Genomic DNA, 15581 nt, shown 5'->3' with positions numbered 1-15581 from the left:
TACGGTAATCTCTGCGCATCTATGGGCGGACAGCAATTTATGAATTACGGGCTCTCTTCCCCCACATGCAACGCACGCTGCACAGGTATTCGCTTCTTGAGACCCTTCTAAACTGCCTTAGTAATGTTAGTTCGTTCCTATAACAACTCTTAAATGGCATTTGTCCTTTTATTCCTCAGTATTAACGAAGCGGTATTTAACCATGTCAATGAGTATTTAAACCGTTCGAGCACTCAACGTTCTCTAGTAGGTTGCCGCGTAGAAATTATGCTTCATTTGTGCTATCATATTAGCTGGCTTAGAAAATTGTCAATTTTAACTACGTACCTCGTGTCCTATTTGGTGTCGCCGTATCTAGACCATGCCTCATTTAGACTGTGAATGAAGTATGTAGTTTAATTACACAGACTTGTTTATAAGGAAATTCAAAAACCAGTATGACACAAAGATAAACAACATCTCCTTTCTTTGCCTAGCTTCTTTCTTCAGCCCATCCACTTTCTACTTGGAATACCATAACTTTGAATTCGCGGCCCTTTTTTATTATTTCTATTCGCCGCCGAATTTTATGGCAACATAAAAGTTTCAATCAAGCCACAACATTTTTAAACCATTTAATCGACTTGCGTGCGAGAGATGTTGAGTTCGATTACAGAGCCACCGAGTGCCCACAGCTTTTGTAATGGGCACTAACATTTTTGCTCGGAGTGGCGAACTGGCTGCTGTGGGATGAAATGCCTGCGAGGAGACTATAGGATCCAGCTATTGCTTTCACGGGTCGGTGGTTCTTTCCGACAGTAAGTCGCTTAAGTCTGTTTTGTTCAGTAATTTTAGCCCGCGTGAGGCTCCTTAACCTTAGAGGTGGGAGAACGCAAATGCTTGATTTGAAGGGTGAGTTAGCTCGTTGTTATGATGCTACTTAAGACATTGGCATGCATGCATCGCCACGTGATATTCGCATATATGAGCATTAATAAATTATAATCGAACTTCTATTTACACGTGCGATCTCTGCTTAGATTTCCACCACCGGTCGTATGTGAGCTCGACGTTCGGTGTATGTCATTTGCAGCTTGGAAAATATTGAATATAATCGTTTATTCGCCGTTTGTTACCCTACAGTTCTTATACAATATCTTGAAAACAAATATATTTCATTCAAACCTTACTTGCTGTTTATTAATTCTCGACGACACTAATATCGCTAGGATGGCTGAGATAAAAACCGCGTGAGAGAAGATATTCTGTTACAAATTATTTAGCTGTCGTACCCTAACACCACATATGTAGTAATGCTTTACCCATCACTTCGGACGACAAAAATGGCAAATAAAAGATTTAGTGACAGCAGTATTTAACGAGAGATGCCTATTCAACCCTCCATTCACGCATTGTAACATGCGTCATTGTAGATGCATAAATTCGGGCAACGGAATTAAGAGAGGTGACTCATTGCGGTGTGGGTTTTCAGTTTAGCAATCCCCAATCGGTTCAATACCCTGACCTTACCATTGGGCCTGTGTAGCGGCTAAAATGGCTTCAACACTGCCCGCAGGACCGTGAGTGGCGGAGGAGAAGATGGCAGCGGAGACCGCTCAGCCGAAGAGCGCAGCGACGGCACACACCAAGAACGGCGGGAGGAGGAAGACCCGGGCAGCAGCGAAAGTAGCAGCCAGAGCGACGAGGACGACCCGGATGGAGACGACGAGGACGAGGAGGAGGACAGACCGGAAGCAGCGGGCGCAAAGCGGACCGCTGTGACCGCGTCATCGACGCCCGCTACACCCGCGAAGGCACACCGACGAACTGAGAGGGCCGTGGCGACCGGAAGTCAACTTCCGCCACCGAGACCATGGCGAGAACACGGAAAGGTATAAAGCCAAATGAGCCATGGTCACTATGGTCTTTTAGTCGCCTCTTTTCGCTGTCCACTTTGCAAACGTGCAATTCTTTTCCGCTATTTTCATTTGTTTTCCAATTGTTCCTACGTTGTTGTTGTTTTTTTTGCTCTCTTGATGTATTTGTTGTTGTTTTTTTCGTGCCTTCATTTTGTTTCCTTCCGAGCATAAATTGTTTCTTTACCCTAGTGAAAAAATTGTATGAGCCTATAACCTCACATTTTCTCACACAACCTCACTCAGTTTGCATACGAAATCGCGTACAAGTCGCATATAATTGCATATGATCTCATAGCCTCTTGCACATTATCATAAACTATGGGAGATATTTTATGATAATGGTGTGCACCGTATGAGAGTCTATGCGATTTGATGAGATTGCGTGAAGTTACTGCCCCGTAGAACTTGCGCTTTTTCAGTAGGGATAATGTCTGCGCTTCGGTTCTGAAAAAATTGTATGAGGCAATAACCTCACATTTTCTCACACAGTCTCACTCAATTCACGTAAGAAATCACATACAAGTCGCATATAATTGCGTAAGATCTCATAGTTTCTTGTTCAGTTCAGGCGTTCAGTCGTGTCCGACTCTTCGTGACCCTATGGACCATGTCACGCCACGCTTTCCGGTCTCTCACTATCTTCTTAACATCACATAGCTTCATCTGCAATGCCTCGAGAATGCCATCTAACCATCGCGTTCGCTGCCTACCCCTTCTCCGGCGACCCTCAACCTTTCCCAACATCAAATCCTTCTCCAGCGACTCCTCTCTTCTCATCAGATGACCAAAGTAGCTGAGCTTTAACTTTAGAATTTGACCCTCCAATGAGCAGTCAGGGTTTATGGTCGACAATATCGACTGATTTGATCTTCTGGCAGTCCAAGGAACTCTTAAGAGTCTTCGCCAGCACCACAATTCAAACGCGTCAATTCTTCGGCGGTCAGCCTTTTTCACAGTCCAACTCTCGCATCCATACATCACAACTGGAAGGACCATAGCACGGGTTATACGGATCTTGGTTGGCAGACTAATGTCTCTGCTCTTTACTAGGCGGTCAAGGCTAACCATTGCTCTCTTTCCCAGAAGCAGGCGTCTCCTAATTTCATGGCTGCAGTCTCCTTCCGAGGTAATCTTGGCGCCCAAGAACAGAAAATCTGTCACAGCTTCCACTTCTTGTCCATTGATGCTCCAGGACTTGATAGGGCAAGACACCATGATCTTCGTCTTTTTAATGTTCAGTTTAAGCCCAAACTTCTCACTCTCTTCTTGTACGCGCATCAGAAGTCTCTTGAGTTCCACTTCACTTTCTGCCATTAAAGTGGTATCATCCGCATATCTAAGGTTGTTGATACGTTTTCCAGCAATCTTCACTCCAACTGAAGACTCGTCCAGACCGGCCTTCCTCATGATGCACTCTGCATATAGGTTAAATAGGCAGGGCGACAGTATGCAGCCTTGCCTCACCCCTTTCTCAATCGGAAACCAATCAGTAAGACCATGCCCAGTTCTGACTGTGGCCTCTTGCCCTTCATAAAGGTTCCTGAGGAGACAGATGAGGTGAATTGGAACTCCCATCTCTTGGAGAGCTTGCCACAATCTGCTGTGATCTACGCAGTCAAACGCTTTCTAATGGTATTGTGACTGGCCATAGGGTTTTCTTGGCAGGAAATACTGGAGTGGGTTGCCATTACCTTCTCCAGTGAATCACATTTTGTCAGAACTCTCTGCCGTGACCTGTCTATCTTGGGTGGCCCTACACAGCAGAGCTCACGACTTCATCGAGTTTCGCAAGCCCCTCCGCCACGACAAGGCAGTGATCCATGAAGGGGTAGTTTCTTGTACATTAACATAAATTATGGAAGATATTTTATGATAATTATGTACATCGTATGAGAGTCTATGTGATTTGATGAGATCGTGTGAGGTTATTGCCCCGTAAAACTTTTCGTTTCTCAGTGCTGCTAACTCGTTTTCAGTACGTTCACGTTTCGCTCTTTTTTTCCTCGTTGCTTGCTTGCGTCATTGTGTTTTGAGGAGGCTTAAATACAGCAAACCTTTCATCCTACGCACGTCGCTCAAGAGTTTGCAAGTATCCGGTTACCATGCATCTCTTGGCTCTAGAACGATTGCTGCCTTGGGTTTTTAGAACTCAAAATAATTGTCATTCAGACGGCAAAAAAAAAAAAAACTCCGCACGCCCTAATGCAGCTAGCACACAAAATACATTACGCGAACGCTAGTTTTGCATATGTCTGTCACCTATGCACACTAAAATAAAAAGTTCCTTTTTCCATCCTGACAGGAGTTTGGACTGCCAGTGCGCGAAGACCGTTGGTCCAAACATGTGGCGGCTAAGCGTCGTGAGGCGCAGCTCATCAGGCGCAGTGTGCACGACCAGCTGAGGATGAAGGCACTCCAGTGGAGGCAGAAGGAGAACCACTTCCACCAGCGCTACAAGCCGGCTCCGGGTCCCGCGATAGTCATCTAACATGCACTGCCCCCACCCGACGACTCTAAACACTCTCCCCCTTATTCCGCGGCGACGCCTTGAACTGGACACGCTGCTGCCCACTACAAGGCCTCACTGGAGCCGTGGTACTCTGCTACACGTCCCCCCTTTTAGCAGCGCATTCGTTTTGGGGGTCACGCTGCGAAAGCTTGAACCAAGTGTAAGTGCCGTTCAAAATCAGACTTGGGGACGTTTTGACATAACGCACGACCAGACCTGTCTTTGGCGAAAACTCCTTGCATTATTTGCGCGTGTGAAGTAAGAAAATTCATTCAACCTTGAAACTGTTCATCACGAAACTTCATCTCGCTTTCATGACGGCCCATTCCCTCAATCCAACCTTCCTTTCGGTTTGAGACTTTTTTGGCTTGACCTCCTGCCTTGACCATGCTATCTGGGGGACGTGTGTTTTTAGCCGGTCATCGATTATCGTGATCGCTTTCCGCCGCTCATGCAATTAGCATATTGAATGTGATTGGGATCACTTCCGCTTACGCGTGTGTGACCTTAATCTCATCTATCGGCGGTGATTACACTGAAAATATATGATTCAAAAGATACACAAGGAACAAAAACGGCTCTACTTGTGCGGAAATAATGTGCTCTTTCGGACGCTAAATTCATTCGAAATAAGCCAAGGACGCTGCATGGCGAGTGACCGTGTCAATAAACTACAGCGAAGACTAACGACGTGACCGCGTTAAAATGACTTGCTGTTCACACGTGCACGGCCTTGCCGCAAGATACCGATGTAGCACCGACACTCCGCCGTATTTCTTCAGTAGGTGGTAATTTTTTCGTTGGCTCCATTAAGGCTCTGTGCAAATGATGCGCCTAACCTCCGAAAACTTTTCTTACAACCATTTGGTACTGGCAGCCTATGAATGAAAAGAAAACACGGCCATTGAAAACGTTACCATTTTTTCGAGGCCGTTGACTAAGGCGCGCTTCTAGATATACCACTTGAGTCACAGCACAGTATGCGGTAGTTACCTGGATTTCTCATACAGTCGTAATGTGTTCATACTGCTCGCACATTTACATAGCTGAACTTATCGCTGAAAGTTGCACGGAGATTATAAAAGTGCGCCTAAGAGAAGGGAGGCACAGGAAGATTTTCAGGGTGACCGCAGAAGTTTCCCGAAAACCGCAAGTCATTAAGACCCTAATACTTTGCAACCAAAGTATTCCGCAACCAAGTCAGAGGCGTGATCTGCAGATGCCTATAAGTAATCTGCCTCTAGAACCCACTTCAGGTGGCGCTGCTCTGAAGAGAAAAAACTTAGTCTTTCTCTCGGCTTCAGTAGCCAAGAAACTTCTGCGGGAACCCGTACATATGAGCAGCATATGGCTTCAGCGGATCACGCATTCGATTCTGCTCTGTCGCCTATGATTGTTTCAATCTTCAAGCCCACTTAAAACTAGCAACCTTGTGAATGGTATTCATCATCCTGGCTCTCAGTGGCTCCCATAGAATAGCGGTCATCTTGTAGAGAAGACAAACACTGCTGTAGTGTGCACGTATTGTAAGGATAATGAAAGATCACATAGAAGTGAACGGCGTCAAACACACTTAGAACGAACAGGGCAAGCAGAGAGTACCTCTTCACTGTAGCCAGTCAATGTGCTCTTCTCAAAAGGGTAGAGAAATGGGCGAGTTGGTACTGATCCTCCTTGTTTCGGCGCCACAAGGATAGAGACGAAGAAACACGGAACAGGTGCCCTTCTCGACACGCGCGCGGGAACAGCGAGCTTTGTTTGCTGCTAAGATATGACGTCAAAATTTCGTTACTGTTGCTGAAAGAATAGCGTACGGCTAAGAGAATCAGCCCCACTGTAATTTATTGTTTCTATCCTTGTCCACAATGTCCTCACTCGTTACGACTTTGCCGCACTGATGGTACTCGCTCCAAACGCTCAAGTGAAGCAAATATACATTTCTTTGACGTGTGACCAGAAGCAGCAGTGGTCGTAGAATTTGGCGAGGTAGACAAAGCGTTCCCGCTTTAGGTGCATTTTACTACTAACGACCGCCTACCACCTTCACCCTGTTCATTTCAAACGGTTAGTATTTACTGCGCCAGTTATCACCACTTCCCTCAAGGATGCTACTTGTCCGACGTCCGTTGTGGTGTTGGTAGAGATGAGCAAGGAAGAACCTTTTTGAAGAAGAACAGAGCAGCAGTAAAGCTAATGGAGGAGAGAAGGTGAACCTAAGAGAGGAAGTTCTCGGAAGAAACGGGAAATCTTTGAGAGGAAGAACCCAGGAGTGATGGCTATAGCGATACAAAACACTTAAACAGAATTTTTATGATGAAGACTGTTATGCATTTCGTTTTGGCTCGAGAGCATGTGCAACCTAAGAGCGAAGATAAAAATGGCAGGGGTATCTCAATTAGGCCGATTATGGTTCGAAAGCACGGGAAGGTCCGGTTTCAGCTGCACATTGGCGCCATCTGGCAGCCTCCGCCTAAAATGGCTGAGGCTTAACCGTGGCCTCCGCGACCACCTGCGGCACGAAGACACACTGGATCTCAAAGGCCACTAGTTTTACCCTACTTGTGGCGCCGTCTGGTAGCCGCCTCGTGAAATGAAAGGTCATAACGAGTGCGAGCACTTGCCGCGGCTGCTCAGGAATTACGATTATCGGATACTGAACCCGAGTAGTCGGGGTTCGAAACAGACTGGTTCAAATCCACTGAAATGTTTTTGTTGTTGTTTTTTGTGTACGTGAAAGCACTGGAGCAGGTCGTGGTCAGTCAGTGTTCATAGGCCCCATCACTCTCTCTGTTACCGGGCGAGCTTGAAAGACCAGCTGGGCGCGTTTGAGCCGCTATACCAAACCTAGTTTGAATTATGCGCGCGAGAACCTGGTGTTGTAATCTCATTAAAGAGATTAGCCAGTGATAGCGTCGGCACAAACAAGAGCGGTCAAGATCCTTGGTCGGTGGTGGTGAGTGGTCTAAGCTCTAAGAATGCTGCTCCGGGGTTACGACATACGAGCCAAAGCGCTCCTGCGAGTTGCATACTCGACAGGAAGAGAGGACATGTCAAAAAAAAATTGTTTCTCTTAATGCCCGTCTTGACAGTTTTCTCGTAAGATGCAGTCCCATATGCCCAGGAAGTTCTAGGCACTAACTTCCCTAGATGAGATCTTTTCCATCTCCCTTCGTTCACAGCCCTGAGTTCATGCACAGATGGCAGATATGAGACACCTACCGATGTATACACCCTGTATGTGCTTTCAAATATGCCCTGATACAGCGTCGACATACACAGGCGCACCCTCACTTCGGTGTTGTATTCGTTCCATTAAAGAGCAAAAGGCACGCGAAACCTGGAAAAACCATCCCGGCACTCATTTTCGACAGTGAAGTTTTGAGCAGAAAATTCAGTACCGCTAGCTGCATTAGAGCGGTTCTTACCTGATCAGACCGGTGATGCTGCTCAGCTTGGAGCACGTTGAGCACATGTGCAGCCTCTGTACACATCACGTACAAGCGCAAATTTCGAGACAGCTCCCCTGCGCAGAATTTGGTCACGGGAGTTAATTACGCCGGTAACAAAGCTTAAAAGTGTGATGGAAAGACAAATAAGATTCTTTATGAGACATCATAGACTCAAAATTTCAATTAAAGAAAAAAATTAAAGTTCATCCTGTATGCCGCTTTGATAGTATTTCATTCTCTCTTTTTAAACCGTTGAAACTCGCTGCGGTACAAGTGCTCCATATTTTTCGCGGTGTGTGAAGTTGCTTGCATGTGTGGTAACGATTGGTACAAGTGCAGCTACTACTGGTAACAATGCTCTGTACTGCGCAGGCACATATACTAAAAAACTAAGAACCGCGTACTGTGACTGTCCGTTTCCGAACTCCCTATTTTGGTGTATACCCGTAGTCGGCGTCTGTAACGTCTACTGATGCTAAGAAACGTTACGTTCTAGGTTAGGCTTCAAACTGAACTTGACTAATAGCAAGGAGGGGAAATACCTTTCGTATCGTGATATAAGAGTTGCAGTATACAACCCCAGTTCAAACAATGATGGCTCTCAAACTAAACAAAAATAAGGTACTATACGTGAATGCAAACTTAGAAGCAAGTGTAGAGTAAGCACGTGAAATCCGTACATCCTACAAGACAGGGGTTAAGGTGGTCCCACCGCTATACCCACTAAACATAGCGCACGCCTTCTCGGTGTCCTCTATTCGAGCATACAGTGTTGACAGCATTGATTCCATACGTAGAGTAATCCGCCTTTTCCGCAAAAAGTGGCGCCCTCTGGGAGTGTTTGAAAATTCGTCTTCTACTGGTTGAAAACGTCCTTGAGAGACGCAGCCGCCAGCGAAATGACGGTGTGTGTTCTTGACAGCTACCGCCATCTATCGCAAACGCCTGTCGCGAATATTAACTACATAAAGCCTCCGAAATCAGCTCCGGCTTCGCCGATCGCGGTTAGTGGTTGTGGTTAGTGGTTTGCTTTCAACCAGGAGAAAGGCGCGCATGCGCAGAGCGGCCTTGTGAAAAAGGCGGATTGCGTTTCGCACAGCTCTCACTCTTCCCTTTATATCCCGTTCCGGATGACATTCGTGCTAATACAAGACGTACTGCTACCGCCGCTATTAAAGAGGGTGGCGCTGATGGACGCCCTCAAGAGTAGATTACACACAACAAAAATACCAACAGAAATGAAAGTTTGGACATAATATTGTGGGTTCGTATCCCACTAGCGTCACTTGTTTTTTTTTCTGCAATTTTCTATCCAGCTATCTCCGTTTTTAAGTTGATATTTCACATTATTCAACACTAAAAGAACTTGTATGCTTTTATAGATGTCTGTCGCTATTACCTTCCTTCGTGCAGACAATTTGTTTCACTGCACCTCAGTGAAAAACCCCGTATGAGTCACAATAACTTCATTCAGATTTCTCATACTAAACTCATACCAATGTCATACAATCTCATACTAAACTCATACATATGTCATACAGTCTCATATATTTCTCATACGTTGATTGAGATTAGTATGCAATTTTATGGTATTTGTACGAGTTTAGTAAGAGGATTTGTATGAGGTTATTGTGACTCGGGTTTTTTTTAGTAGTGTAGGTCATATCCAGGAGAAGCGAATAAGATTATGGTAATACGTCGTTTTTACTACTTAGAAAAAATACAATGTCAAAGTAACTAAAAGCTATAGTGCGTACATCAAAAATGCAGCTTCTAAGCGTTCTGCAATGAACCACGCCTGTCATTTGTTTGAGCCAACTGCTGCGAAATAAAGATAGGCGGATATTTACCGAGCTGTAGGCCCGAATGTTTTGTTGGTGGCCGACGGTTCGATAATGCAGTATACCTATGCTACTCTCAGCTCAGTGACGCGGTCTAAACGAGTGAAACTGATATATGTGCGTACGGTTTTTGCCAAGCATTTAATTAGTGCCCACTGTAGTTGGGAAATTTTAGCGCTCTTGGAAGTTACACCCATTCGATGAGACAGGAGAAAAACTATTCTTACATTCAGGAGACTTAAGACATTGGGGATGCAGTACAATCCACACCGTGCGGCTCAGATGGGAACCCCATCAGCTCTAAACTTTTGTCGAAGTCTGTAAGTATACATTCGTCTATAAATGGCTTTTTGCCACTTCCGTACCCCACAGTGGAGACAATGATTTGGCACAAGCACCACTGGGGTGTCTAAAACACAAGCGTTTAAAAATTTACAGTTTCCCAGTAGCTCGGGCTAACATGAAAAATCCTTAAAAGAGGAAACGCTTACTCCAGCCTACGCCGTTGTAAAAATGTGATGTCTTATGTTGTAACACGTAGATGATCGACAGCTAGATAATTCTTTTCCCTTCTCAAAACAAATAGAAAATGGTACCGCGGTTTAACCCCTAGCTGTCACACCTAGAAGTCGAGTGATAGAAAATGAAGCTGCTGGGTAGATGCTAAGATGGGTAGATGCTAAGCTGGGTAAAATGGGTAGAGGCTACGAGAGACAAGCATAATGAAGTGTCGATCGTCTACAAGTTTAAAGGGTCAGTTATCGTGGGAAGTTGTCACCTACAGAAAGATAGCTCTATCAAAATACGTAATGGTCGAGTGATAGAAAGGGTTCTGCTGTTATGCTGGCTTATTAAAGCCAGTCATGGTTAAGGATCGCACTGACACGGAGATTGACTTTTGCATCTAGTACAGCAGTCGGTCTGAAGTATAACGCACATTTTTAAGACGCGCAAGACATTGCTTCAGAACGACACATTGACGAAGCACTGTTGCCTAATAGTCCCAATATACCGTCTTCATTTCGAAAGTAAATCAGCGCCTTTTATAGGATGTCAGTCCTGGATGTTGCCTTTCGAGTCACACGATTTTTTCCGTAACCCTACTCCCTGTATGAATACATGTGCAAGACGCGACTTTTGCCTGACGCGCCAAGTTACCCACTGTACGGCAAGGCATTACGTCAAGGCGGCAGGAATTGCGTCCTGTAGATCTCGCTTACCCTGAAATTTCAGTCATCAGGAAGCCATTTGGGCCCAAATATACTAGATCGCTTAATTATGAGCGCAAGACATGCATCTAAACAGTGATTTGGTCAGAGCACTGTCGCAGCTTCACCTTCGAACCATTTATAACGGTTGTTCGGGGATTTCCTTTTTTTCTGTTATTGTGTAAGGCATACTTACCTTAGGCATGCGCTGAAATATTAGGCACTCAGCTATGCGCGACGCCGACGTTATGATGCCGGCTATGTTTGCGACGTCTCGTAAAAGTTCGCTTTTCACGGCGCGCTTAACTGCACAGGGCTGAATTCATGTCGTTATTTTGCACCATGTTAGGACAACCCCACTACAGCTTCGCCGCATATAAAGCACGCAAAGTACTTTACCACACCGAATTATATAGCGCAGCAATCGCAACGACTGTACTGAAACCGCGGAGGAGGCTAGATAGAAACCGGGGTTATAGAACGACGGTTGTGATCCATAGAAGCCTTTGCACAAGTTTCTCGTATTTGTTCATCGTCATATCTTCCGCGCGCTGTACGCGCGAGTCTACCCAAGTGCTTCTGTCCGCGCAGTGCATTTCGCTGTCTTGTGGCTCTCCAAGCTTGAACGAGCGCCCTGTACTGCCACTGTAAATGAAAATGTGACGAGCAATAAAAACTGATTTGCCTCTTAAAACGTTGCCTGGTTTCGTCATCCTCCATCTGTGCAGCTTCACCCTTATGTTAGGCACTGCCAGCTGTACTGCACAGTATATACCTAACATAATTGGAACACTCGCACACTTTTCCATGAACTTTCAAGCCCTCGCAACAAAAGAAATCATCTTCACTTAGTCAACACTTCAGACCCTTCGTAGGTACCTTGCCGACTCTTAGCTTTTACGGTTATTTTGACGACCTTCGTGCAGAAGCGTTTACTGCTCCCATATGGGTTCGTTGAACTTAATAGTACGAAGTTTTTTCAACCTTTTTTATCGACCCATCGTCGCGTGGTCTTTCTCCTTTTCCTGAAATGCGGAGCCACTACGCACTCCAGCGTCGTCTTATTATATCTTCAAGTCGAGGCGTCTTCTTGAGCGCTAGCAAAATATTTTGCAGCTTCAAGTTTTCCTTAGCACTTAACAAAAAAATAGAATTTTTATCGCTACACGTTTCCATGCATTCAAAAATATGCAGGGAGACTTGCGTTAGCCATATATGCATACGCAGCTGCTGGTGCGCTGAAGTAACATTCAACCTCAGTTGTTAGTCGAGCGCTGTCCCTTGTACTTCTTTTCTTGTGTTTCTGTGTATTTCGCTGGTTCAATGTGTGAATCACACCAACTAGCCCAAATGGTCAGCATGTTAAAATTTCAAGTTAATATATGACTATTCAGAGGGAAATCTGACTTCTACTTTGTTCACCGTGATCGCGCATTGCATAGGCAGTAGATTAAAGCGGTTTACCACAGTGCCAGCTCAGAGCATCACGTTTGCTACACAGTTCCTGGAATTGTAACTGCGTTGAAGCGTAATACGTACTACGCTAGTTAAAATCGCATTCTAGCTGACGGAGTGAATTAAAGAATTGGTTACATGCAAGTAATAATTGCAGATTACGACCGGTGAGGTACTACTCGGAGGTGGTTGTGGACATGGTTGTGAACATTGCGTTTCTCAATAATTTGTTCAATGTTTGCTCCAGCAATTTTCAGCATGAAATAGCGGCTGTGGACGATATGTTATTATCGCTCGTGATTCACTCTGGCTCCTGATAGACTTAGCCACAGAGCAACCTGTGCGCTTGGAAATGTCTTGGGTATCGAGCCGAATTTCTAAAGAAAGGAAGAAACAGTATTGTCACAATGAAGTAAACGAGAATAATGGCATTTTGGGCGCAGTGTTTGTAACGTGCCTGAAAGCATCTTAATCGTTCAAGGTGTGCCACCGAATATCCACCGCCGCTATAGCCGAAGTAATACGCATAATTAGCTGTGTGATCACTGTGTAAAACGTCTTTCCAGCTAGGGGATGCATACATACGCGCTTTCAAACAATGACAAGGTGGACTATATCTTCTGTTCCTCGTGGTCAATTTCCTTCTTCTGTGGGTCAGTAGTTATCACAAGCTCCTGCGTGCGAGACATTTCATCTTCGGCATCCGATACGATCACATTTCATCTCCGGCATCCGTTACGTTGGCGGTAAGTCCAAACCCACTTAGGAATTGTTTTAGAGATAACGCTATTCGGGAAAAAAATCTAGGGGGCACTTTGGGCCACTAAATAGCGACGAAGCGAAAGCCTTTGTTCGAAACGCCGCTGATTCCTTTTTTACTGCGCCTGTTTCTGTACGCTGTGTGGTGCGGCATTCGAGGAAGCACCACGTGAAAGGCGCAGTCTGTGTAAGCTTTGTATATCCGTAAATCACCTGGTGAAGTGACCCGTCATGGCCGGACATGACGTCATGATGACGTAAGTTCCGGTTATTAGACATGACCAGGTGGGACGCGATGATGACGTCACGCCCGATCATGGTCGATGCCGTCGCCGGAGGATTATGTCACAATATCATGGTATCCCGCGGAACGTCGCGAAGTGTGACACTTCTCGCGTACGCAAGCACGCGCGGACGAACAGTCATGTGAGCCTAAAAGACTTTCGCCTTAATATTAGCAGTGCAGCTCGAGCAAATACAAAAGCAACGACGCGGATCATACTGTGGTCGCAGTTTAGTCTTAGCGGTAGCTAGACCAGTTTGCGAATTGTCACCATGAAAGCTCAGCTGCACCGATGCACTGCTGTTTTTGGCGACGTTTCACGTTACCACGCGTCTAGCGGCCGCCTGAGCGAAAACCGCGGCCAAAATACATGTGCGCCTTGAGGCACGGCCAGGACGTCTTCGACTGAAGCCGAAGCCGACTGAAGCCATTGCGGGAAGTTGCAGCAACAGGATTCCTTTACAATGCGTGCTTCTTGTGAACAACATTCTATTTATATTAACTGAATGTTGAAAATTATTTGCAGCACGAAATTTGATAATGACAGTCTTTAAACATTGTCTCCGCAAAGCACTAGCTATAGCTTCTAGTTTCAAGCAATGTGTAATTACGAGTGTATTGCCTATGATAAGAAAACATCGAGAAGGGAAAAAAATGAAACATTTAGAGGCAAATTTTCTCTCATTACAACGCTTTATTTTGCTCTCTGCTGCATTCTTCTCTCTTGCGCAGCATCCGAATGTTTTGCATCCTGTTTAACCATTCAAGAATATGGCATATGTTTAAGAAGATTTATTTTCAGCACCATAAGTTCGGCATAATTTTGATACAGAATATGCAGAATCAAGACCACCTATGATATATTTGCTGTATTGCTGTTCAACTTATCGATTACGAATTGTATTGCGAATTGATGCATTCGTTTCTTTTGCATCTTTGACATTATGTTCCCTAAGGCAGATTCTTTTAAAAGTAATAGATGCCCTCAACATGATAACAGAATAGTGCTCCTTTATAGGCCCAATCCTCTCGGTTATCCTCTCAATCCTCTCAGACTCTGAAACTAGCCCTATAGTGTTACTGTAACGCGCATTATCCGTAATTGAATTACCATATAGAACACAAATTTATATTCTGAGCTCCCATTTGAATCGCAAGGGCCTTTTTCAAGAGATGACGTAAAAAACATCGCTATCCAGAACATCAGGTGCCTGTTTCGGTGTTGTTGGTGTTGTGAACGTAAAACAACGGCCATGGCTTTGGTAGGTGGTATATCCGTATATCTAGCAGTTGATGTGGTCAGACAGTTATCGTAGGGTAGTGCGAGGTCAAGCGACCACGTGACACGCCCAGTTTGCAACTAAAGACAACCTCGGATCTCTCAGTTCAGATGGGAGGGTGAAGAGAATAGGAATAATACAGGGCCTTTATATTCAGAGTCGGACACGCTACGCTTAGGCCGCCAGGTCTACCCAGGTGTACAGGTTTATGAAGCAGTGCGTAAGTCTACAGGAGAGATTAGGGGATTAAGAATTAAAATTCGTGTACGCTAAAGAGGTTTCGCAATGGGAGCCGCGGGCAGCCCCGTTAATGCTCGTTGTGCACACGTCAACAAAACTATATACATATTGTAAGGTAACGCGAAGGTCGGACTTGGGGGATCAGGCTTTATTGCAGACCTGAAGCCTTGGTCGCACACTGCAGCCAAACACACTCCGCGATGACGATGGGTATCTACAAGAGGGAGCAGGATGAAGATGAAGCAGCACGTTCAGCCGTGTGGAAGATGAAGCGCCACACAGTGTTCACACTATTTCGCCCGCGCAGTTGAAGCGGCCAGCCTGGCCGCAATTAGTCCGCAGGATTGCGCCGAATAAAAGGTTTCATACGTGAAACGTGGACAACTTCAGTCCCACGGTAACGGCAGTCTGGAGGAGGGTAAACAGGGGAGACGCGATAGTTGACCTGGGCGGTTTTTGCAAGAACTGTGTAAGGACCAATGTAACGGTGCTGTAACTTGTCACAAAGGCCAGGAGTGCGCAATGGGGTCCAAAGTAACACCTCGTCGCCGGGACGGAACGAAACTTGGCGATGGGTTGCATCATAGAGGCACTTGCGGTCTTCCTAGCTAGCTTCCGTGTTGACGCGAGCAAGCCGGCGAGATTTGGCCACTCGGGAA

General features: G+C 45.5%; 1 protein-coding gene across 1 annotated transcript in view; it reads left to right on the top strand.

The window, feature by feature from the left end:
* Window positions 1-4386, top strand: part of LOC146176805 (uncharacterized) — a 66082-nt gene extending 61696 nt beyond the window's left edge. Inside the window, exons 8-9 of the mRNA XM_084581397.1 lie at window positions 1556-1871; window positions 4201-4386. Coding sequence (XP_084437523.1) covers window positions 1556-1871; window positions 4201-4386 — 502 coding nt within the window. The remainder of the gene's footprint in view (window positions 1-1555; window positions 1872-4200) is intronic.
* The last annotated feature ends 11195 nt before the right edge of the window (window positions 4387-15581 follow it).

This window comes from Amblyomma maculatum, chromosome 10 (assembly GCF_055883805.1).
Source record: "Amblyomma maculatum isolate TAMU_Amacu chromosome 10, ASM5588380v1, whole genome shotgun sequence".
NCBI lineage: Eukaryota > Metazoa > Arthropoda > Arachnida > Ixodida > Ixodidae > Amblyomma > Amblyomma maculatum.
Note: the sequence above shows the minus strand (reverse complement) of the source record. Positions and strands in the feature narration are given on the sequence as shown.